Raw genomic sequence first — 25,733 nt, forward strand, 5'->3', positions numbered from 1 at the left:
GTTCTCACAGTGGCTGACTTTTGGTAAAATTCGGATACTTTAAATATGTGAACTAAAACCACGATCACTTTCAAGAGCCACTGCTTTTGTATTCTTTGGGCAAAATATATCACAGCATGAAAGCAGCTGATAAGACCTGCTTCCTATTTTAGGTGTTAAAGAGTGCTATAAAATACCAGACCTGGAAAGAATCTTGGAACCATATAGGCCGACGCCCTAATTTTATAGACAAGGAAACCAAGATGCAGTTAACAACTAGCCGGTAGCAGAATTGAGGCTACCGTGTGGATTCCCTGACGTTAACACGCTCCAAGAATCATTTACACCCAAGTTTCTTGCCTCAAATTTTCTAGGCTTGTTTTTTAGTGATAAACATACAAGATAGCAGGTAAGGGGCTCTCAAATTTTAGAAAGACAGCCGTCTGCCATTGAATGTTTAGTAAGAGAATGACACATTGGTAGATAACATGAAGACCACACTTCTTAGTTATTCACGAGGTCCGTAACTGCAGCCGAATGTCTCCAGAGGCGCTGGGTCCTGGTGTCGGGGCCACGCCATGCCCTCAAAAGACACCATGGCACCAATGGCCCTTTCGTTGCAAATTTCAAGTTGTTTATCTTCAGCATATTCCATAGGGGAATGGTCCCCAGCTTCACTTTTTAAAGAATTCTCCTGTGGCGTTTGTTAAAATACGGATTCCTAGGCCTCCAGCCCAGAGCATCTGAATGAATGGAGCTGAGGGAGAGCCCAGGAATCTGCATTTAACCAGCACTCCGTGATTTTGGTGTAGGTGATCCATGGCCAGTTAGGCCCAATTTGCCCAGCAGAGTCCTGGTTTGCACTTGCACATTCTTTTTTTTTTTTTTTTAGTGTTTTTTTATTTATTTTTGAGAGAGAAACAGTGTGAGCAGGGGAGGGTCAGAGAGAGAGGGAGATACAGAATCCGAAACAGGCTCCAGGCTCTGAGCTGGCTATCAGCACAGAGCCCGTTGCGGGTCTCGAGTCCACGAACAACAAGATCATGACCTGAGCCAAAATCGGACGCTTAACCGACTGAGCCACCCAGGCACCCCTGCACTTGTTTACATTCTTTACAGTAGAGTTATTAATAGTGCTCTTTTCGCTGTTAAAAGTGTCAGGGCCTGGACAACATATGGTCCCCTTTCCTTGATCCATATTTGATAAAGACCGTTATAACTATATGCTGTTAAGCTGCTCCTTTATTTTGCCAACAGGATGTTCCCCACTGCCAAGAATCCAAAAAACCCAAATTTCCTCCAATCAGGCATAATAATTTAAGTAAGGACCCTTGTCCATTCCCGGCAACTCACAAAGGTGCTTGGTGCTGCTCACGTACCGAATTTCAGAAAGCGAGACGACAGGCTCCCAGGTGGGAGGGATGAGAACACAGGCTAGGGCTCAGGAAAAGACCACGCTGACACGCAGTGAATCACAACTACCGTTTTATTGTTCGATGGTGGTGGTACAGAGCTGTGTCCATGCTGCGGGACTAGTTTGGCTGACACATACCACAGATGGCTCTGTGACTCACGGGGAACGTGATCCGAGCCACACGCTTCTCTGGCTGTTGTTTTTCCAACAATCCCAACAACAGAACACTTCTCTCCATAGCACATGAGGTGACGAACTGCCTCAAAGCAGTGTCATCCTCCACTCATGACAGCGTGTACCAGCCAGGCCAGAGAACGGCACAGAACACGAGGGGGCTGGGCTGCACTCTGAATCCCAAGGCAGCTCGCGAGCACTGGACAGGAGTACATTTATCGCCATGACGGAGTCGACAGATACACAAAGCGAACCAGGTCAGATTTGGACGTGGAGGTACAAGACTCATAAAGAACCTTTATTTCATGTGAGCGAATATTCTTCCCGTGTCAAATCAGCGACGGTTCCCAGTTTAGACACTGCTTTTGTGCGTTAAAGAGCTATGATGACAAACTGGCCAAGGGAGTAAGTTCACACTGAAATGTAGCATTAGCTATGTTCACGATGGTATATTTCATCCTGTAATGACTTCTCTTATTTGCTTCAAGCATTTCTTAAGTTTTTGCAACTTGGGTCCTAAATGTGGAAAATACTCAACTTGCAAGGGTTGTGTACTTTTGTGAGGACTCAGAGCAACGGATGGTGTGGTGTCTACGTTAACCTGAAGCAGTAAATTGCAACCTTAGATGACTTTAACACAAGAGATTAGGGTTAGCCAGAAGGCTCGAGCGGTATGCTTCCATTCCGCTACAGCACGCGCCATGTTGTTCCGGAAGGCTTCAAGAGCAAGCCGGGTTTTAATCAGAGCGTAGCACTCAGCATTCAGTCCTAGCACAGTGCTGCCTAAGAGAGGGCTCGCGGTGATGGCGAGGATGGAAATGGGGGAGGGGCCGCTAAGGAGGTCAGCCTCAATTTTTAAAGTACTCAGTACTTTGTATTTTCTAGCTCAACCTTGCCTTGGCTGTCTACTCAGAGTCAAGATGTACTTAGTGTGGTGTGGTCTAAGGAAGGGTTTTAATTAGATGCTCAATGACTTGTGCACATTCACATAAATGGCAGCTCTAACAGGAACTTTTAAAAGTGAAAAGCAAGATACCAAGGGACTTCATGCAATGCTTTCCCCAGGAAAGCGCCAACACGTACAATCTCTCGCTGCACGTCTGATGCCAGCCACGCCGGCCAGGTAAACTCTGCCTCCCGACAGCATTCGGCCTGGTCGCTCGGCAGGCCTTCTCCAGTGTTTTCACGTCCCCACGATGACAGGCTTTGGCTCTAATTATTCTAAAGCATTTGTTCTAATTAAACACGTCAGAGAGCAACCTCAGCAGTTTTTCAGATCCAGGCATAAGCCAGTTCTTCATGTAAACCTAGTGCCTTTTAAAATATTGACTGACGTGTCCCATGGTCATAACAGATCAAAGGACAAAAAGAAAATGGAATTTTTAAGAAAGGGGTACCATGATGCGTTATAAACCACAATATGAACTTTTACACTCCTCCTGCCTGTTTTTGCAAACTCTTCCTGTCACACTACACTAAGCGTGGCTAAATGATGCACGCCTTTGGCTTCCAATCAGATCTAACTTTCGGAATTGTCTTTTTAACGTCCGACACCTAGAAAGAGCCAAAACAGAGTTCGTGTTGAATGTTAGGATCCTTTTTCTTTACTCTCAAAAAGAATCTCAAGGTTAAGAATACCTTAAGACACGAAGTAGTTGTGTCAGTAATATGCATTCCATTCTAAGCTGACCAGGTTGGAAGGCCAAGGTGAACTGAATTGCTGGGAAACCAGCCCTACGTGACAGAGCTGGACATTACTTTGCTAACTGGAGGGCACGCAGCATTTACAGTACATATGCCCTTGGGCAGTGGTGCTATTTTGGCCCATTTGCAAAAGTTATGTGAATTCAAACTAGCAGGCCACTTTTAGGTCGGCAGAAGTTAGAGGCATTTAATGGAATGTTCTTTGAAGTGAAATGCAATTATCCCCAAAGAATTCAATTCTAGTAGAAAACAGAATCCGGTAAGAAAACTAGAAAAGCCAAGAAGCAAACCTAGCAAACAGAATCAAACTTCAGGGTTTTTCTTTCTATAAACATCGCAGATAAGTGTGACAGAGAGACCTTTGTACAGCTACTTAAACAAAGGACGTTTGGTGTCACTTACTATTAAAAGCCCCGAAGTACATAGACTCTGAGTGGTGATATAAGGGTGAGGTTCAAGTTTCTTGGGTAATCTCGTGTTCCTGAGATGACAATACTTTTCAAACTCTAGTTCCAGAAATTTAGACAAGAACTGTCAAATCTGAATACACTGTGATACGGTTTCAGAGATTTCCATGGGGATTCTTAAGAGGCTATTCCCTGAGACCTGAAGGGGAGTGAAAATGTCATCTTCGGAGTATAGAAAAATAGACCATCTAACATCGATTTGGTCTCATCTCCCTTGAAAGAAATTATTAAAATAAAAAGATTTACCAGCACAGTCTAAACTCTTTCAATTTTACCCTTTTGGAAAAAATCTCTTCATTTACCGAGGGCTAGGCACGGTGGGACGCCTTCACAAACCTTCTCCCTCCTCACACTTCTCTTCAAAAGATCATCTCTTTCAAGGTACAGAAATGAAAATACAGTTCTTACGGTTGAAACGAACTTCATGGAATACAGCGATAACTGGCTACCTTTTAAAGAATGTGGCTATAATTCCTCACTTTAGGAAACAAAAACACGAAAAAGTTCGGCAAACTGAATGGGAACCTACAGCGACTGGAACTTTTAAAGAGCGCAATTGCAACTCTGTACTTTTGGAAAATATGAAAAACAAATCTAAAATACCTCTCTATGTAAATGAGAGCTCACGCCATGGTATTCAAAATTAAAATGATTTACATAATCTACTATACTTTCTGGTTTTTTAGTAATTAACCTTCCTGAGACTGATTTTGTTCTCCTCAGTGTTTGCTTAACTAAAGTGCTTAATAAAATTTCTACAGAATATATTACCCTCTCCATAGATGAGTATTATTTTGAACTACAATCTGACAAAAATCTAACTACATTTAATTATGCTTGATTAATCCAAATGTCACTGAGAGATTTATAGAACAGAGAAATATCCTGCAGGTTAAGTTCATACTCTGCACTGGATCCAGCATTGCCGCCGATCGACTCCTCGGATCTCTAACCTTTCCAAAGACCCCACACAAAAATCTTCCCAATGGTCTCGACTAGACCCTGGGATTCGAGACCCCGAGCCCTGCCGCTTCCGGGAGCTGTGCTGTCGCCCTTGGAGGCGGAAGTCGCTCCAGGCAGGGGGTGAACTGGCCCTGCAGATGACAGCGTTGGAGGGAAAGGGGTGCGGTGACCCTGCAAACCGGGCTTCTGAGGCACGAAGGGATGGACTCTCTCCTACTGTGGGCCCAGACGTGAAGCCAACATTTCTTTGGACACTTTCAGTAGGGAGGCCCTAAGGTGCTTTTATTTATATGCAAGGAAGTCCATTTAAAGGGTGACAAATTGGCCCTACCTTAGAGAGCCACCTTGTGTCACAACACAGGTAGCAGCCCTTGTTCCGGTCACGCGGACCCTGATACTGGGATCATGGGTGATTCATGTCCCTAAGAAACAAAGGTTTCTCAAGGCTCCTGTGACCAGGATACTGCTGTCATTTTATTTTCATTTTTAAGGGTGAGCATGGCTAATGCCAAACTGAGGGCTTGAGAGGGAAGCCTTGGACAATCCCTCTACCTCTAAAACCAGTGTGGAAATGCTGAAGAGGGTTTCTCCTCTTTTAACGAGATTTTATTTTTAAGTCATCTCTATACCCAATGGGGGGCTTGAACTCACAACCTCCGAGATCAAGAGTCACGTGCTCTACCAGCTGAGCCAGCCAGGCGCCCTGAGGGTGTTTCCTCTTGGTGAGCTGCTATTTTAACTCCAGCAGCGTCAACCATACATTATATGTGTACTGAATAATGATTTCTGAAGTCTGAACAAGACGTCTAGAACCTGCCGTCACTGCATTTGTGTTATGAGGAAACAACACCTGACCAGGGTCTCCACTGGGTCAGCCACACACACAGGTGCAAAGGCCCGGGGGCTGTGTGTACCCAGAGGGCGGCTCAGGCCCTGGGCAGGGTTCCCTGCGGAGCCCCACACAGAGCAGGCATGGAAGACGACCCCCCCACCCCCCAGGGCAGAGGAGTAGATACAAAGGAGACAAGAATTCCGGAATCACGAACACTTCCTCATCTAAGGAACACATCTGTCTCTGACGAGAACAACATTTATAGGGCTTGGAGCCCCCCAACTCACCCCCCTCCTGGCTTTTTCTCCACTGTATCTATTCTCTCCACTTTATTCATCTCTCCAGTGTACCAGAAACGTTCCTTGTTTTGTGTCGGCTGTTTCCCCTCTTAGAACGTGGTGTCAGTGAGGAGGGACTTCCGTTCGCTTTGGTCCCCACCACGTGCCCGGCACTTAGCACACTTTCTAGCAGCCCGCAGACACTCAGCATGGAAATGGAGGGACGGACACGGCTTTCCTTTACATGACTCCGCTGTCTCCCGCTTTCCTTCCACTCGTCCCTGACACGTGGGCGTGTATTCGGTTCTCCTTTTCACACCAGGATAGAAACAGGGCAAAGACGCGGACTTCAGCGGAAGGCACTGCGCGGTGCAGTTTGGTACACAGAGCAAGGCTGTCGGTCATGCTCCTTGATCATTATCCTGGGAGCCAAAGCTGAGGGCTGAGGGAAGTCTGCCTGGTGGAATACGCTGGCCACAGAGGAAAGGAGGCTTCGACCCTACAAAGAGCCCCAACACGACGCCCACCCCATCATCCACCTGTAAATGCACTCTGGAAACACTAACTCGTGGGCCTCTGCGGTAGGCCCCAGACCCACACACCATCTCAGGAGATATTCACGAATAACAATAACCCTGCTGAGGACTTCACTCCCTATTTCTTCCTGAGCCAAAATTTAAAATGCGCTGAAATGAAAAAACAGGGGAGAAAAACTGTGTCACAATCAAGCTTTCACCAGGGTCAATACCCTCTTACAAGACAGCGGGACTAGCAACCCATTAACTGGAAACAGCTACTACTTCTCTTGATAACTCTGATTATGTGCTAGTCTGCCATATTTAATTAACTAATTAATAACTGCCAATGGCCGATAACTTCTTAAGTTCATTACAATGTCCCCTATTTTCAAACCAGAAGGTACTGATATCTCTAATCAATGGAACAGGAACCTGAGTTAAAAGTTATCTTTCCACACAGAACAATAAACAAAAATCCTGTATTGATTAAGTTATTAATGGTCCTTTCCTGCTAGCAATATTGGGTCCTTCTGTTTACTTTCATACAGCTTATGACCATGAAGGACATTATCTTCAAAGTCAATGTTTAAGCACCTGGACCACTGGGAAAGATGGCAGAGTAAACCCATGTTGATATAGTGCTCCTGCCCCTCAACACACACATCCAAAGACTGAAAAAGAAGCTGTCCATTAGGAAACTAATAAACGCCACCACCCCATACCAAGGACTCCAGGGGGAGTATGTGACAGATACAACAAAGTTGGAGACTAATCAAAGGAGGGTTCTTGCGTTTGTCAAGCAGTCCACAGTTGCTGGGCAGGTCAGGGGAGCTTTCCAAAGGACTCTACCACCCTTTTCTTAACTTGGAGAAACGAGAGCCGGCGACAGTCAGGAGCTGAGCATGCACTGCATGGACACGTGTCCCCCAGCAACCCTGGGGGCGGGGGGAGGGGGAAGGAGATGGCACATGCTCCCTCTGTGGGCAGAGGAGAGAAACAACAACTCACAAATGCGGACTAGAGTCCAGCAGAGCGGAAGTACGACCCCCTACACTCCTGCTAGGGCGACACCTAGTGGAAATGGGGAAGCGCGAGGGGAATTCTTTCCCCCGGGTGGGCAGAGGGTTCAGCAGCGTCCACGGAAGGCACCTGGAGACCGAATGTCCCGAGGAGGCTCTGCTTCACTCCTTATTCCCCCATACCCAACTAGCAGACTGAAAGGCCAGAACAGCCTCTCCCATTACAACCCACCATCTAGTCTTCCAATTCAAGTGCTGAGGTGACCATTCAAGCACTTCTCACTTGAGAGAAGAGGAATCAAGGAGGATTTCTCTGCACTCTTCTTGGGCACCTAGAACTGGCCCCATGCCAAGAAAAATAAGGAGAGATACCCATCACGACACTTGTGAAACAATGAAAGAGCAAAACAACCGGAAGGAAGCAAGCAAGCAAGCATATGACGGGTAAGTACACTCTGGAAACAGAATGGCTTCGGAAACCACGAAAATTGTAGACAACACGGTTCAACCTTCCAGGAAATGAAACCAGGAGTCAAGGAGGACAACATAATGAGGGAGGGGGGAGCTGGCAGAGCTAAGAAAACAGATAAAAAGTGTACGAGAAGTGAAACTCATGCCAACACCACAGAAGATGGAGGATCAGACCCGAAGGGGAACATGTCACAGCATCAAGCAAGACAAGGGGATGCAAGCAATTAAAGGAAAGGTAAATGTGAGGGACAGAGAACGCAGAACCAACATAGGGGCAGATTATTGAAGAAGAGAACCAAGACACCACAGAGACATGGAGCAAGGCCCAAATGACACTGCCTCACACTCATCGCGGGCCAGAAAAAGCCAACAGACAGCAGTCAATTCTGAGACAGATTCGAATCAAGTCATGGATTTCAAGGATAAATAAGTCACAAGTGCCCAGGACAAACAAACAGGCCATCGACAAGAGGCAAAGAAAAATGTGTCTGGACTCAGGCCTCTCTGCAGCACCAGCAGACACTAGAAGATAATAAAGCGGCGTGTCCAAAGAACCGAGGGAAGAAGGATGTGATCCAAGAATCTCAGAGCCAGGAAAATTACTGTTCCTAAGGAATGGCAACAGAAACATATTGGTAAATATGCAAGAAACTCCAACCAAAGCTGTAATCCAGTCCACTGAAAGATAAAAGCACCGAGTACCGGATGTGGAGTCTTTGTATGAGGGGGCTGGCAGTGAGCACTGAGTTAACTGAAACATGGAATTAAGTCTAAATAACTCTAGTAATTACCTGCAGCTACACACTCTGAGTTGCCTGTCTTTCGAGGTAAAAGCTGCCAAGCCCATTCGATGATCTCCTCTAACTTAACTATGCCAAAATGAACACACACACAAGAAAACCTCTCCTGAATGGAATTCTCTGGCACTAGAGAAAAATTTTGGTTTGTGTCTTACTCCTGAGGGTTAATATACCCGAGAAATTCCCCCAAAAGAGATCACGCTAGTGGCCCCGGGCACCGTGGAAAGCATGGGCCTGGGAACAAGACCCAGCGGCGGCCGCACACCGCGGCTCTTCCGTCCCCCAGGCACATTGCTGAACTGCTCCAGAACACACACGCAAAACAGAGGTAATGCTTGCACAGTCTGCCTCGCGGCACGCTAAGGATCAAATGGAACGCTTTATGTGAGGCTTCTTTGGAATCAATAAGCAAGGCTATAAAATGGTCTCACTTGACTGGATGGAAAAATCCACTGTGTGAAGGAGCCCAAATCAGACACTCAGACACAAAAAAAGCAACAGACGGCTCCGGTGGATCCAGCCCTTCTTCTTTCATTTCTCTACAGTTTTTTAAAGTTGATTTATTTTGAGAGAGGGAAAGTGCCCATGCATGCACAGGGAGGGGGCGAGGGGAGAGGGAGAGGCTATCAGGCAGGGTTCACGCTGTCAGCGCAGAGCCAGATGCAGGGCTCGAACTCATGAACCATGAGATCATGGCCTGAGCTGAACTCCATCACTTAACCGACTGAGCCACCCAGGCGCCCCTCTTCTCTGCATTTTAAAGTCATTGTTCTCAGCGCTATAGAAGGGAGATTCAGTCCTTCCATAGCTCCTGATCTCAACTCTTTCTAACTGGGAAACAAAAATAGTTTAAGAATGTAGACAGACGCTGCCCACCACCCAAGGTAAATGTTAATTTTCATTTATTGATTCAACTAATATTTATTAAGCACCTACTATGCGCTAGGAACTATTCCAAATCGTAGACACAGTCCCCATATACTAAAAATCGAGTGTGTGAGAGGGAAACACGGAGGGGAGTACTGAATGAATATAGCATAAAAGGGGTCCATGTCTATTTATTATACAACCTCTATGTGGCAGTTAGACCGTTTGCTTTGACAAACCGAGCACAGAGGCAGAGGGATGCACCCATGTTCAGATCCAGAGAACCACAGACAGCCAAGAAGAAAGATAAACAAACGCTTGGGCCACTCAGCTGTGAGAACGCAAGATGTTCCTGCAACTCTTCTTATGGTTGCTATGGGGTCAAAGGTCAATTCTTAATGCAGAAAACAGACTGAGAGGCAGGACTCCAGGAGCCGGCCGGGTAGGCAGGCCCATTAGAAAGGCCTACCAACGGTGGGTTTGTTAAAACACCGAAAGACATCTTTACCTGTGAAAAAGGCCTGTAAAGGGGAGAACATGACAGGACTTTTCCGTACTTTTACCTTACTTTCCTTCTCGAACCCTCACATGAAGCTGGTGAGGGCAGAAGGATGTCCACAAGCACACAGTTAGATGCTGCCAGGACACGGCAGGAGGCAGCACTCCTCGGTCCATGGCCTCTGCTCCTCTGAGGGACAGAACCCATGAAGGTATACAGGGGCCTGGTTAGAAATGGAGGCCCCGGAAGAGGATGATCTACTACGTGATGTCGGTAAGGAAGTTGGAGACTGGAAATGGAAAGGCCCCTGTTTGTCCATCTGTCACACAAGGAAACAATCATACACAACGGTCCCATCCCTGAGACACTGACTCGGCCCTCAAACCCACAGGCCTCCATCTGGACCACGCTGTCACGCCTCTCTCAGAAGCACGTCTATCTTTTCCTTATCTAGTGGACTGTGGGAGTTCTCTGAAGAGGTCTTTCTAAAGATGGAAGAGGGATCTTTCTAAGAGGAAATCCCATGAGCTCAGGTAACATAAACAAAATCAGTGCAGCTAAGAGAAACCACTGCCGGACGCCACCTTGGGACCTAGGGACTTTGTACCATGTTCTTTACAAGCTACAACTCTTCCATCAGTGAACTCAACGCCTAAAAATTGGATGGGCGCATTTACATGGCATCATGAGAAGGCAGAAGCCAAAGGAGAGGACATCAAAAATCACAGTGAAGAGAAACACATCCTGGGGAGCCGTACGAAGTGCGGCCTTAATCTGGACCGTAGGGAGGCTTCCGTTGCTGATGGTACATACAACCTGACCTCCCTTTCCTCACTCCGAGTCTTCTGCCCGGTCCAGGTTTCAGGAAAAAGGAAAAGAGTATGAAAATCAGATCGACAGTTCTAAAAATGGCTACAATTCATGAAAATGAAAATTATGAAGACCTAGGTCATTTTTCAAAATAAACAAGAAAGAACTTTTCCCTTCGATAGCCTGCTTTACAGCTAGTAAAGTACATCACAGAGGGAGGGGCCTCCAATTCCTTAGGAAACTACAAAGGAATCTAATAATGAGACTGCTAATGAGACTGGCAAAATTTTTACATAGCATAAAAACTCCACTCCCCACTTTTTACAAACTTGATAATGACCAGAAGGTACTTTTTCACTTAAGATCTTTGAAACCAAGCAGTTAAGTGAAAAATTCCAAGACAACTTTTGGAATGCTTTAATTGACAGAATGGAAGTACACAAATCAATTTTAAAATAAAATCAATGCATCAAAGAGTAAGATCTAATGTGAAAATAGCCATATCTCACTCAGATCGGATGGAAGAAGTCAAAATCATACAGTGAAGGATGACGCATATGCGAGACAAAGGGCCCCTGGACTGAATTTTCAAGACACACTCTGCCGGTGTGTCTTCAACTGCCAGATTCCCCAGGCCTTAGTCGGTGGTTTGGGAAAACATGGTATTTGGTCACAAAGAGCAACAGCAGAGACTGGCTGCATCTAGAATGAGGAAGGAGCTTAGAGTCCTGGGGACAAAGTAAATGCTCAACTCTATGACAATGAGGAGGGAGGTGTGAGGACACCAGAGCGCTAAGGAGGCTCTGTGCTTTCATGAAAGGCGCCAAATCACAACAACATACTATGAAAAATTGCTCAAGTTGCTACTTTAGTGAAGATCTGGAGCAGGTACAGGAAGGCTTCTCTGGAAAAGGCCCAGCTTATGCAGAGAAAATAAGACATTCAAGCACTGTAGTGACTATGTGCCTTGCTCAGAGTTGGTGGAGGAAAAGAGTTTTCTCTGGTTGACTTGCAGAAGACGATCTTTCTTCACAGAGAGGATAGATGCATTCAGTTCTCTACAAAGTTCTATTGGTCTTGACCTTGTCCCTACAAAGAAAATAAGAGGAGTATCCATGATCAGTTTGAGTATAATGTTCTCTACGTAATGAAGATTGACTCAGAGCATTTGGTTATAGTGATAATTCAAAAACCTTTGCCTTATCTCAGGATTATTCTCAGAGTTGCTACAAAAAAAAAGAATGACCATTTAATTACTTATACATATTTTAAAATAGTTCGTTACTCTCAGTTAAAACCCTGATTAGAAATGATGAATGAGTGCTAATGAGTATAGAGTTTCTTTCTGAGATGGTACAAACATTCTAAAATTAGTGAGGATTATACACTGTGAATACAGGAAAACTGTATACTTTAAGAGGGTAAATTTTATAGGGTATGTGAATTATATCTCAATAAAGTTGTTATTAGAAATCAGAGTAGAGGAGGGCGCCTGGGTGGCTCAGTTGGTTAAGTGTCCGACTTTCGCGTAGGTCATGATCTCGCGGTTCGTGGGTTCGAGCCCCACGTCGGGCTCTGTGCTGACAGCCAGCTCAGAGCCTGGAGCCTGTTTTGGATTCTGTGTCTCCGTCTCTCTCTGACCCTCCCCGACTAATGCTGTCTCTCCCTCTCTCGGAAATAAATAAAACACTAAAAAAAAAATTAAAAAAAAAAAGAAAAAAGGAAATCGGATTAGAGGGACACCCAGGTAGCTCAGTTAAACGTCTGGCTCTTGATTTCAGCTCATCTCATGATCCCACAGTTCGTGGGCCCAAGTCCCATGGCGGGCTCCACACTGACAGTGCAGCCTGCTTGGGATTCTCTTCTCTCTCTGCCCCTCTCCCGCTAGTGCGCACTCTTTCTCTCAAAATAAATAAATAAACATTAAAAAAAATAAAAAGAAAAATTCTAATCTTAAAAAAAAATCTGATTAGATCGCGATGAACACCAGCTGATGTGTGGAGGTGCTAAATCACTATATTGTACACCTGAAACTAATATTACACTGCATGTTAACTAAATGGAATTAAAATAAAAACTTAAAAAGCCAAAAAAAGGAAAAAGTGATTACAGAATAAATTTTCGATGAATTTCTCATTCACCTAATGAATTTACCTACCTATACTAAATAATTTCCCAAGATCACCACCAATCATCCTATTTGTATAATTTAACAATCAGGCTAACCATTTTCCAATTTTAAATACTGCTTTCTGCTAAAACTTGTTTGTCTAATAATATATTAGAAATTAAGACATACTTAATTAGTATGTAACCTGATAAACTATGGAATTTTAAAACTGCATTTAAAAAATATTCAATTAAAACCATGTCTTTATACTCCAAATGAACCATATTATTTACAAAGACTGCTTCTGGGAGGCACCTGGGGGGCTCAGTCAGTTAAGCATCTGACTCTTGGTTTCAGCTCAGGTCATGATCCCATGGTTCATGAGTTTGAGCCTCACATCAGGCTCTGTGCTACCAGCACAGAGATTCTTTCTCCACTTGGGATTCTCTCTCTCTCCCACTCTCTGTCTCTCCCCTGCTCGCTCGCTTGCTCTGTCTCTCAAAATAAATAAACTTTTTAAAAAACCTGTTTCTGTACTGCCCAAATAACTCCCCTATCAGAGCAAGAGCTTTAACTGGTCACGATGATGCCCAACATGCTACGTGACTGCATAGCGACTGAAAATGAAATCAAGGGAAATTGATCCCCGTTGTTACAAGTTGATTGAGCTTAATCTTGGTCAGGGGGGGTGTACATATGTATGTACACACACCTATGTGTATACCTGCACTCACGTGCACAAACCAAACTCCCCTAAACGTCATCTTTGAGATGAACGACTGGTCCATCAATCCTGTACAGAGGTCCATCACAATGCTTCCGTGGAAAAAAAGTCAGTAAAGACACCCTTTACGTGGTTCATCAGACAAGACCAACGCTACTATAAGGGAACAAAACCACAGGCTTTATCGACTGTATTTGCCAAAAAAGACCTTTCTGTTATGTTAAGAATCAAGGTTTTCAGGGTAAGAAGAAATATACACAATTAAAATACAGTAGGGTGAAACATTGCAATGTTAAAACAGAATTGAAAATATCAACGTGAACTTAAGATTTAATAGTTCTGTCCAGAAAAGAGAACTAGGAAAGGTATAATATACACCCCTAACTTCTAGATGAGGGTCTCTAATACCCGTTAAAAGCAAATAGGACTCTTGAGGGAAATGGCTGATCTTAGGATGGAGGCAGGGACAGTGTAAGATGAGACCATTATATCATCTTGGGCCAGAAAAAGTCTTCAAAGATGAGGGGGGTTTTGGCAAAGGAACACAGAGGATCAGACTCAAGACAGTTACCTCTGGCCAAAGGTGTGCCCGTTTAAGCAGCAGAAAGATGGCAGCGACGTGCATTTAACATGGTGTGAACCTTGCAGAAATCCAGATACAAAAAGAGTACACACTACATGCTCCTTTTGTTTTCCATTTAAGAAGTGATAGAGTCAGTAACCGTTACATAGTGGGGACAGTAGACAGAAAAGAGTCTGATTAGAAAGGGGCCTTTTCAGGTGCTGGAAATACAGATGTAAAATTGTGTCAAGCTATAAACCCAAGATGTGTGCACTTTATATACGTGTATGTATGTTAAGTTCTGACTGAAACATATCGAAGAAAAATCTATACTGTCCACAATACTACTCAAAAAAGAGAAAGCCAGAAACTCATTTGTCAACATTTAAGGTGGATTTTAACTCAACTTCTATTCTTGAAAATTGGTAATTAAAGGGTAAGATTTAAATTCTTATCCTGTGTTGCCAGGAGGAACAGTACTTCCAGCGATACCTAAATGGCCTGTGTTGACAAGGCGGAACTTTACAGGAGAATGTCAGCTAATAATTGTCAAAGGAATGATATCAAAAATAACTCAACATCTTATAAACATTAATAAAGTTACTGATTCAGGCCAAAATTATCAACTGTTGTTAAAAACCAACCATTAGGTGATGGATGCCCAGGGCCAAAGTTAACACTCCACAGAGGGCTTTCTAGTTGACAAGGCAAACACCCCTACCATGGAGAGACCAGACGGCCAGCAAATGAAACATGGTCAATCTTAACATCACTAACGGTGGATCAGTCACAGATCATGGGCATCACAGCGTAATTCTGGAGTTTTTTGTCTTGTTTATTTAAGTAATCTCTACACCCCGATGTGGAGCTTAAACTCACAGCCACCAAGATCAAGAGTCACATGCTCTCTGACTGAGCCACCCAGGCGCCCCCTCCTACTGTTCTTCTGAAATAGTGCTTATGAGGGTCTCCAGCAAAAAGTGCTCTGGTGAACCTTTAGATGAACTTGCAGTTTATAGGAAATACAGAGAATGGGGGGAAAGCCAAATGACATTTCAAAGAAGCAGCCAAACAAATGACGGTGGCTATTTTTGCAGGACAACTAGGAGCAACGGCAAAAAAATTGTCGCAGATTAAAAACAACTTGAAATCTGCTCAAACTTGTTATCTAGTCCTGGAACTGACTCAGGTTCGGACCACTCGGGGCAATTTTCAAGATGAAAATTTATTGACATGGAAAAGTGGAAACGGCTAAATGAAATAAAAGCAGGTCCTAAAACTACATAAATAATTAAACCTCATTTGGGGAAAATACATATACAGTAAAACCTCGGTTGGTGACCCTAATTCGTTCTGGAAACACGCTTGCAATCCAAAGCACTCGTATATCCAAGCGAATTTCAAGACCCATTGGCTCAGTTGTGATCACATGATGTGTGGCACCACGTACCACTCGTATTGTAAGTTAAAATGTTTTACAGACGTTTGCTCGTCCTGCAGAAGACTCGCAGAACAAGTCACTGGCAAAGTAAGGTTTCACTGTCTACACAAATAGCAAAGTATCTGGAGGAACACACAGAGTTGTACGAGAGGGAATTTTGGAGTTGTGAGCAGACAGTGGTTTCTCTTCCCTCTTTTTGCTTACTTACATTTGCTAATTTTTTTTTTTTTTTACAAGGCACACATGCTGCTTTCTATTTTATTAATAAAAGGTTATTTTAAGTAAACAGAGCCCTTACTGTTGCTAGTATAGTCAGAGCTTAGTAGTAATCAGAAGAAAAAAACCTGAAAACCAAAGACTGGATTATTGCCCTTGTTACCATCAAGTAGTGAAAGCTGTTATCTGTGATTTTTTTCCTATTTTTTATTTTCTCATTTTTTAATTGTGGTAAATCATCCGTAACACTGGCCGTCTGGTAAGGAGGTAAGAAATGGTGATTTTTAAGTGCATGGTTCAGGGGCCTCAAGTACAGTGACAGTCCTGAGCATCCAGAGCTCTGTCGTCTTCCCAACGGAAACTGTCCCCGTTAAACACTAACTCCTCATTCCCCCCTGCCCTTGGCAATCACCGTTCTACCTTCCATCTCTACGAACCTGACTTTTCTAGGTGTCTCACCGTGAGTGGAATCATACCGTATGCGTCCTTTTCCGCTGCATGGACAAACCACGTTTTGTTTTCCCTGACTGGTCATTTTAACTTAGGTGTTTTTCTTCTTCCAGATTCAATCCACCCACAGACCTTCTCTAAACACTCTCCTCTCAATCTCTATAGATGATGATAAATTGCAAAGTTTACTTTTTAAAAATCAAATCCATGGCAGGACAAACCTTGCTCACTGCTAATAACAGCCCCACAGGACGAGGGCTCCTAGGACATGGGCACCTCTCTGGGAATGGCTACTCGGGCTGCCCAGTTCTTGCTGCCCTTCCCGTCTGGAGTGAAAAAGCTGCTGCAACCTTTCTTTCTTTAAAAAACTCTTTTTTAATGCCTATTTATTTTTGAGACAGAGACAGAGCATGAGCAGGGGAGGGGCAGAGAGAGAGGGAGACACAGAATCCGAAACAGGCTCCAGGCTCTGAGCTAGCTGTCAGCACAGAGCCCGACGCGGGGCTCGAACCCATGAACCATGAGATCATGACCTGAGCTGAAGTCGGACGCTTAACCAACTGAGCCACCCAGGCGCCCCCAACCTTTCTTTCTTTAGAGATTACTTTGGTTTTCCAGTGGGGGGGAAAAAAAACCCCACAAAGATCTGGCTAAAGGTATCATTGGGCTGGTACATTCTGGGGAAAAATCAGATACTTTGTAATAGAAGTAAAAGTAGGAAGTTACTGCTTAGCCTTGTATTTCGAGGTGTCCCTTGGCTCTCTGCTGGGATTGCTCCAGTCGTCAGCTTCAGGGGTGGTCTTGTAGTGACGCCAGGCAGACTTATTAAAAACTGGAAGTCTCTCAAATGATTCACTCGAAAGTGCCTAACAGAAAGACAAAAACAGACACCAAAGGTCCCCAGTGTCATTTTTCTCACATGAAATACTAGCTGAAATGTTACTACTTACAACATTAGAAACCCTAATACATACTTTTGGAGTTATATTAAAATTACATTTTCATGGTTGACTTACATTGGCCAGGATTAAAGTAAAGCTTTTTTAAAGGAACAGAAACATTCACTCATTGAAAACCAGTACCGAAGCACACAGAAGCAGAACACGAAGTATTTTAATCAGTTCATGCTGCTCTGAAACACTCAGGCGCCTTGACTATCCAGTCTGTGGGCCGAGCACTGTAGTTCACTGGCCGAGTGCCTCCCAGAGGGCCCGCACAGAAATGAAGTTTCATAATACCACATTCATACACATAAGCCCATAAGCTGATACCAAATATCACATCATTTAGATGCACTGGCACATGAGATAAACACTCCAAATCACTGGTTAGGTTATGGTGTGTAACATGCTGCATATAACGTATAACACACTATACAGCTGTGAAAAAGAATCTACACGCATGGATATAGCAGATCTCCAAGATATACAGGAAAGCTAAAAAAAAAAAAAAAAAAAAAAAAAAGGAGCAAAATGCAGAAATAATCGCTGTGTGGGAAAAAGCTATATCCCCCCATATGTTTATCAACACAGAATCAACTCCAGCAGGAGCGGGAGCCATGGTTACCTCCAGGAAAGAGAACCGGGTGGCTCAGAGCCACTGGTAGAAAAGCCTTCGTTTTCCCTTTGGTGGCTTCTAAATTCTATACTACATGCCTGTGTTACCTATTCAAAAAATACTCCAAACATTCTAGAGTTTAGAAATAAATAAAAGCCTGATGCCATCAATGAATGAGAACACCTGTGTTACAGAAGCTTCGTTATTAGATCAGCCTTTTATATCACCATGCCACGATTACTGAATTCTTGCAACTCTGGGAAAGCTAGCGAGTTTTAAAGTAAAAGACTCGAAGACTTTAGGACAATCTGTCTCCCTTTAGATCAGTCCTTTCGATGGTTATGCAAGTTTCAAAGAAATCACAACTAAGATCCTTAGTTTTGAAAATCAGTATTCAAGTTTTTACGTGTCCATGTTTCATACTTGGCTACACATGAGCAGAAAATCAAGGGCAGGACATACCTTGGTTTTCCCATAAAACTGAGGGAAATGTGAACTGAACCTAAGAGATGATGTTCTCCATTAGTTATAAGAACTGAAAGCTTTAAAAAGTAAAGATGCCTTCAGAGAACTAATAAAGGGCAGTACCTTCAGATAAATGACGGCGTCAGTACCGACCCCTTCCATGGAATAGAGTTTCAAATCTCCCTGAAAATATCTGGCATAAAGACGAGAAATTGGCAAGCCATAACCAAATCCGGCCTGTGGACAAAAGAAAATCAATACAGTGAGACAGGTACAAATGCAAACCCATTCAGAATGAGGACTTTTTGGAAGAATAAAAGCAATTCTTAATTCAGGTTTAATGCAAAGAAATTATTGACCCAACCACAAATGTATATGCTCATTTATGGCAATCTATTTTCACTCTGCAAAAAAACTCTTATTTTTGGAAAATATTAGAAATACTCCAATTTTTGACTAATGCTTTTTTTTTTTTTTTTTAGCACTGTAAAGCAAATTTTTTTAATTTTAGAGATGGGGAAGAGAGAGAGAGACAGAGAGAGAGAGAGAGAGAGAGAGAGAGAGAGAGAGAGAGGGGATCTCAAGCCGGCTCCATACTCAGCACAGAGCCCAACACGGGGCTCGATCTCACAATCCTGGGATCATGACCTAAGATGAAATCAAGAGTTGGACACTCAACTGGCTGAGCCACCCAGGCACCCCAAAATGTTAGCATTTTTAAAGCAAATCCCAAATCAAATGGGAGTTGAACTGGTAACAAAGCTAAACCACATCAAACTTAAGTTTTGTTATCACATCTTCTTGCTCTTTGAAGTGAAAATTAAATTGGCACAGATGTTCGTATCGGCCAGTACCCAGCCTAACACATGGAAACAAAAATTTCCTGAGTCTCCTTCCTAAGGTTCTGTGAATGTTAAAATATTTTGATATATGACAAATCATAAATTTGTCATTTGAGGAGAAAATAATTCCAGTACCGCCCTATATCTTTAGGTCACAAAACGCTGAATGTAACAGGTTGGGTGGGGAAAAAAAGGGCTCAGGTACTGACAAGGGCAGTAAGAACAATGGAGACTAATTTCAGCAACTGTGGAGTGGAGGGGCAGATTCAGTGCCCCAAGCTTTGGCCCCTCAGATGAAATCCTGGAGCAAGGCTCCTGGGGGGAGGGGCAGTGAGGTAATGTGCTGGCTCATAGAGCAGTGGGTGCTCCGGCTGTAGGCTCAGAGAGACCTAAGTGAAAATTCACTCTGAGCAGTTTACTCAACCTCTCGGAGCTTGTTTTCTCATCTGAAGATGTAATAAAAAACTTGCCTCAGAGCTGCTATGAGGATTAAATAATATAGTAAGTGTCAAGTCTTGACACAGTGCCGAAAACCCAGCAAAAGTAAGCACCTATTTAGCAAAAGTAAGAAGCTATTATGGCTACTACAGGGCAGCACTTTACCAGCTGACATGGATTTCTACAGTTTTTAAGCATCTTTCCCAGATTCCTTCCTCAGGGCAGGGCCCGACTCAAAGGGGTGCATCTGACAGAGCGCACTGTCACTTAAGGGCTTTAGTACTGGCAGGAGCACCTGGGTGGCTCAGTCACTTCAGCGTCTGACTCCCGATTTCGGCTCAGGTCATGATCCCAGGGTCATGAGATCAAGCTCCACATAGAGCTTTGTGCTGAGTGTAGAACCTGCTTAAGATTCTCTCTCTCTCTCCTACCCCACTCTGCCCCTTCCCTGTGCATGCACACTCTTTCTCTCTCTCACACAAAAGTTAAAAAAAAGAAAAAGGTTGGGGGGCTTTAGTACTGGCAGAATATGACCGGTACTGAGGACAAGACGGTGACTGAGGTCACAGGAAAGAAACGAGCACACTCTAGGAAGATGCCAAGAAAGTCTGCCCCGCATGCTTCCAGCAAGGCCGAGAGCCTGATCTCCCGTCCACCAGGGAACAGTCGAGAATGCCTGAACCCAAAGCTGCCATGAGCATGAGGAGACAGGAAGGCCCTGAAAATGCCGAGGAAGGGTCTCTAACTTGGATTTGGTGATGTTCACCAAAGTTTTCCCAGGTGTCAAAGGATCAACAGGAGCTGGGTAGGAGGACATTTCCAAAAGAGAAATGCACGTGTCAAGGCACAGAGCCGTAACACGGTCAACCGCTCGCAGAGGAGAGTGGTTTCTAGGCGTCCACAGCCGCGTGCCCACTTTAAAGCTGAGGACAGTTTACAAGTGGGAGAGATGATCGCGGACTCGTTTCTTCACAGGGGAGGCCACGTGGTACACCGGAAATCACGCAGACACAGCAAGAGCCAGCCTTGCCATAATGACCTCGGGCAAGTCACTAACCTTATTTTCTCATCTACAAAAGGGGAGGTGAGAGGAACATTATTTTAAATTCTCTTATGTCAACTGCTCAGTTTCATTAAAAAAAAAAAAAAAAAAAACCCTGACAGGCCAGCTATCCTCAAGATGCTATTTGAGGATCCAGAGGATCCAGATTCCTTTTAAACGACAGGGGAAGCCTCCAGATTTGCCTGTAGTGTTTTTGTTTTTTTCATCTGACATTCATTTAAGTAGGTACCAGAGCCTGGTGAAGGCAATGCCTTTCAAAATTGTTTTCTTCATGAATTTTCTTGACTCCTACAAAAATGACTTCCTCTCTGTTTTCAACATGCTGAGTTAACAAACTCTGTCTCGAATAAATGATGCAAAGTGTTGGGTTGTATTCATACAAATAAAATATAATTTTATGTGTTTATCAGTCAGGTCGGACTTGAAAATGAAACTTAATTCGTGCCCTCAACCATTCTGCAGACTGATAGATATGTTGCCGTGTTTAATGACAAAAGGTTCAATTGTTGTTTGTCAATTAGAAACACTCAGCAGGGGAACAAAGTGTGGCCCGAGCGGGACCTAAATGCTGCCATGGCAACCTGAGGGTTTTTCTCTCGGCCTCAATAGGACTGAGACAGAAAGGGCTCTGGAACTGCGCACGCCATCTATATGTTTGCTGCTTATGTTTTTAATACAAAAAACATAATGCGTTTCTAATTTAACATTCTAATTATATAAACAAATGTGGTGGGGGAGGTTCAGAGGCCCTGGGTGATTGGGTCCCCAGAGCACGCAGCGCCCCGGTGCCCGGACCTTGCGGCAGCCATATAGGCTCTGGCTCCCCGGCAACTCTGCTCACCGGCTGTTAGCCTTCCGCTCTCACCCAGGGCAGCCCCAGGAGGCAAATGGTGCCTCGGTGGCAGTCTTAACCGAAGGGAAATGCTGTTTCCCTATATTAAGAAGTGAGTACTCAGCTCTAAGTGTTTCTTAGACACACTTAGAGAAGAAATCTAAGTCCAAAGGATTCACAAAGATAGCAGCAGCAGGATAAAATGCTTCCTCCTCCAAGTGAGGCAGGAAGCATTTGAATTCAAAGAGGCTTGTTTAGCCAGCGAGGGAGAAAGCCCACTCTGTTGGAGGCTCTTCTCATGTGTTAAAGGTCTTTCCTTCAGCAGTAGTTTGAGAAGCTTACCAGAGGGGCAGCTCGCGTAGGCTCCAGGCTAGGTCTAGGAGCAGTTGAATACATGTAGTTAAAAAGACGGTCTATTTTCCGAAGCGGGACGCCACCACCTAGGTCACTTATCTGTAACATACAAAATGTGTAAGAACAAATCAATCTATCCTTAGTATGAGGCAAGAAATTCATTAAAGTACATGCCAGATAACTCCAAAATGTACAAGGGCTTTGAACCCCCAGTGAAATACGGTTCTCTTGTGTACAACCTAAAACAAAGAGGGCAGGGAAACACAATAGGATCCGACAGGCTCAGGGCTGAGGTCTTGTCCAGCTCCCTGAAAAATGGGGTTCTGATAAGTTTAAATGAGGTAACGAGCAAAAGACCAAATGTGGTACATACAAATAGACATTCACTGTCAGTTTTCTTCTCTTCCCTCTGATGCCGCAACGTCTAGGTACTATTCAATTGACCAAAGTATTCGTGCAAAATAAAGCAGTCACCTTAATGGATAGGTCTTCTTTCCCCAGAGTAACAAGGGTTTTAACAGATGGGTAGGCTTCTTTCCTGTCTTCATAGAGTTCGACTATCGCCCTCATTGAGTTCTGAAATAAGAAGACCTTTTTTTTAGCATACCGATGACGCACAAACCGCGATTTGAAAAAAGAAACTAGCAGAGGATTGCTTATTGCACAACAATGCTTTTGTGGAGCAGACAGATATTAGTTGGATTTACACACCATTTTTTTTCTTCCTCTAAAGAACTTAGCTAAATGTGTGTTTGGGTCAAGGAAAATTTTCCCGATGCTTTATTTTGATTTTCATCTAGTTTCGTTTCCATCCATCACACTAACTATTTTTTCTACTTTTCTTCCTTTTTCCTTCTTAGTTTTGCTTTAGGGTATTTAAATTATTCAACTCTTAACCAAGAGGAATGTTTTTTATCACATGTAACGAGGCTACAGAGGCGCACTGATGCACTTTAAATCCTATTTATCAGTCTGCATTTACAGAGCACCTTTCCTCCAAAGAAGGCGGAAAACAGGAGAGTATTCATGCTTCCCACAAAAATTAATCATTTGGCTGAGGAAAAAAAAATAGAAGCAATGTCAGTTAAAAAGAAATTCTGAAAAAGCCACAGCTGTTGAAGAGAAAGTTCACAATTGAATGCCCATCTCAACCTTAAAATGTTACATCAGTCACATTATAATTTTGGGAAGCAGATCAGCATAACTGATTTTTCAGGTGTTCAATTTAGGGTTTTACACTTTGGAAGAAATGAAATTTTAGCTTAAACAACTTGTGCCTATAATACTGCTCTTAGAAATGCCATGAGCTACTGATTGACGAAAGCAAGAGCTTAAGCTGCAGAGTCTAAAAGGGTTTTGTTCTTTTGTTTTTGGTGTTTCTTTTGGTCCAGCCCTTCCCCGTATTTTCCCTCTGCTTCCGTCAGATCTTCTGAATGGACTCAAATATGTAAAAGGGTTATGAAATCACTCAAAACTAAAACAACTGCTAATGTACAAACATGGTTAATGTTTAGAAACATAAATATGCAAAACCATGTATTATTTTGATCTGGCTGCCATCAATAAAGCCTCTGCCAGGTTTGGAAACTAAAATGCATCTCTAATCTCATAAGCAAAGAAAAAACAGGATGGATTTTTACATAAAATCACTAAAGTACAATTAAGCTTCAAAATCAATATGTACTAATATTCACGAAAACTATACTGTACACAGCAATTTTTCATCTCACAGTGTACAAATTATAAAACCCACAGGGTATCGGAAATAGAATTTTTAAAATGGTTATGCAAAACCTTTTTCTTATGCTAATCTAATGAATCCATTATGCCTTGAATCAAAGTAATTTAAAATGAAGACTTCTTTCTATGTTTTTAAATTCCACTTACCTTGAACAACTCAAACAGCATGTGAAACAGATGAGAGGGCACATAAACTACCTGGATAGGTTTGTCTGGAGCTTTGGCTGAAAGCAGACACAAAACCATCAATGAGTAAGGTCCAAAACTACAAGAAAGTCAAGAATGTCGCTGGTATTCTATTTCCCAAGTACATAAAAAACAAGTCTACACAAAAGGCTAATTTAGGTTTCCACCTCAAAATACAGGGCTGAGCAAAAGCATATACTTGGAAGTCCAACACATTTGGGGAGAAATCCTGTTCCCTCACTTACCAGCTATGTGACCTTGGGCAGATTACCCAATCTCTCTGAAACTTAGTCAAGGAAAATTGGAATATTATCACCTATGTCATAATATTCTGAGCATTATTGCAGTCATCTAAATATTGCTCAGTGTTTTTCAAATTTGGGAACACCACCCCCACTGGTGACCTCAGGGGTCATCAGGGGAAATGTGAAGCCACAGAGGAAAAGGGGCACATCTTCTTGGCTAAGTGGACTAAACAGCAATGTTATATTCTGTTCAATTTCAACAAATAAGGCACATTAGGGAGTGGAATTTAAAGTTGACAAAACTTTTCTACTCACCCCTGTTATAGTTGCAACCTAACTACTTCCTCTAATAAAGTCAGTAACAGGAATATAAAGTAGAGCAAACATTTGTTTGGCTCAGCAATTTACAAAGCGCTTATGCCTGCATTAGCCAATTGAGTGCTCCCTCACGACACTACTGCATGGCTCACAGGGTGGTTGGCGTTATTGTGGGCGAGGGCACGGGCTTTGCAGAGGCTATGTGACTTGCCTCCGGAAACAGAAGAGGCCCGAAATTAGACAACTGACCCAAGAGCTTCTGCCTCTAAATCCTGAACTCTTTGGCGATCAGTTTTTTGGAAAGTTATTATGTCAAACACATAATTTAAGATCTTGTTTAAAAAAAAGAAGTACAAGTCCTTCTACCATTTCCCATCTCCAACCCCCAGTCTGCATCCAGAGGCAGCCACTTGTTACTGTTTCTGCTTTAGCCTTTTGGTGGATAATATTTCCACTCTGTTCTGTAGCCCTAATTAACTCCTCTGTACTTGTCTCGAGGTTCTTTTTTAAAAAGCTGAAAATTGATAGTGTCAGTAGCATCATAACTAGGTAAATACTGACCCCTGGAGAGCAGCCACAACAGTGTGTAGAACAACATTTCCTCCCCTGTGATTCCAATGACATGTCTCATGTGTCACATGAAGAAGAACATTCTCAGCCTTAAGGTGAAATGGATTCTCTTAATCCTCCACCAACTGCTCAAAATCACGCCACCCTTTTTTAGGTCACCAAATATTTGGACTGTGTCCTTCTTACACAGCTTTATTTATTTCCTGGGGCTTCTAACGACCCTTCCTCTTGGGTAACTGGACAAGCCAAATATGCTTTCCTTACCATTTCAGTAAATCACCCAGCTTACTCTTCTACTACACGTTATCCATTCCATTCTTTAAGATTTTTTCAAAACAGAACTGTCTTCCAAACAGGCTGCGTAGCACCATCATTTTCAAACTGTTTTTGATTAAAGTTCCAGTATGTTCTTCACTATTTCTTATATCCATATCATATATACCATCAAGTCAATCAAGTCGCCTACCTCAGATACGGGTGCTTGAGAAATGCATTTCTCAATCTTTCTACCTCTGACTCACTTGATTGAAGGTTTGGCTAGGTACAAAATTCTGGGTTCAAAATAATTTTCTCTCCGAATTTAGAAAAGGAGGTCTGGCCATGGCAGTGCAGCTGACAAGTTTAATGCCAGTCAGGTTTTCGTACGGCTGCTAGGTGTCATCTGAGGTCTGCTACACCTTGGTTGTAATATTTTTCTTGAAGGATGACGAACTGGATTAATTATATGACGTAGCCGCTGTCCAGTTCCCCCTTCAGCCCTCACCTAAATGACAAGGCTGACTTGTGGAGCCCTGCGTTCCTAGTCATGGCTTTACAAATGACTTC

General features: G+C 43.3%; 1 protein-coding gene across 1 annotated transcript in view; it reads right to left on the reverse strand.

Annotated features, from left to right (window-relative positions):
- Positions 1-11,197: 11,197 nt before the first annotated feature.
- PDK3 (pyruvate dehydrogenase kinase 3) overlaps positions 11,198-25,733 on the reverse strand; it is a 66,827-nt gene continuing 52,291 nt past the window's right edge. The window contains exons 7-12 of the mRNA XM_039257243.1: positions 23,737-23,813; positions 22,324-22,425; positions 21,838-21,948; positions 18,444-18,557; positions 17,025-17,164; positions 11,198-11,884 (exon numbers count right to left, since the gene is read on the reverse strand). Coding sequence (XP_039113174.1) covers positions 11,854-11,884; positions 17,025-17,164; positions 18,444-18,557; positions 21,838-21,948; positions 22,324-22,425; positions 23,737-23,813 — 575 coding nt within the window. The 3' untranslated portion in view covers positions 11,198-11,853. The remainder of the gene's footprint in view (positions 11,885-17,024; positions 17,165-18,443; positions 18,558-21,837; positions 21,949-22,323; positions 22,426-23,736; positions 23,814-25,733) is intronic.

The sequence above is a fragment of the Hyaena hyaena genome, unplaced genomic scaffold, assembly GCF_003009895.1.
Source record: "Hyaena hyaena isolate Hyena2069 unplaced genomic scaffold, ASM300989v1 scaffold_611, whole genome shotgun sequence".
Taxonomy (NCBI): domain Eukaryota; kingdom Metazoa; phylum Chordata; class Mammalia; order Carnivora; family Hyaenidae; genus Hyaena; species Hyaena hyaena.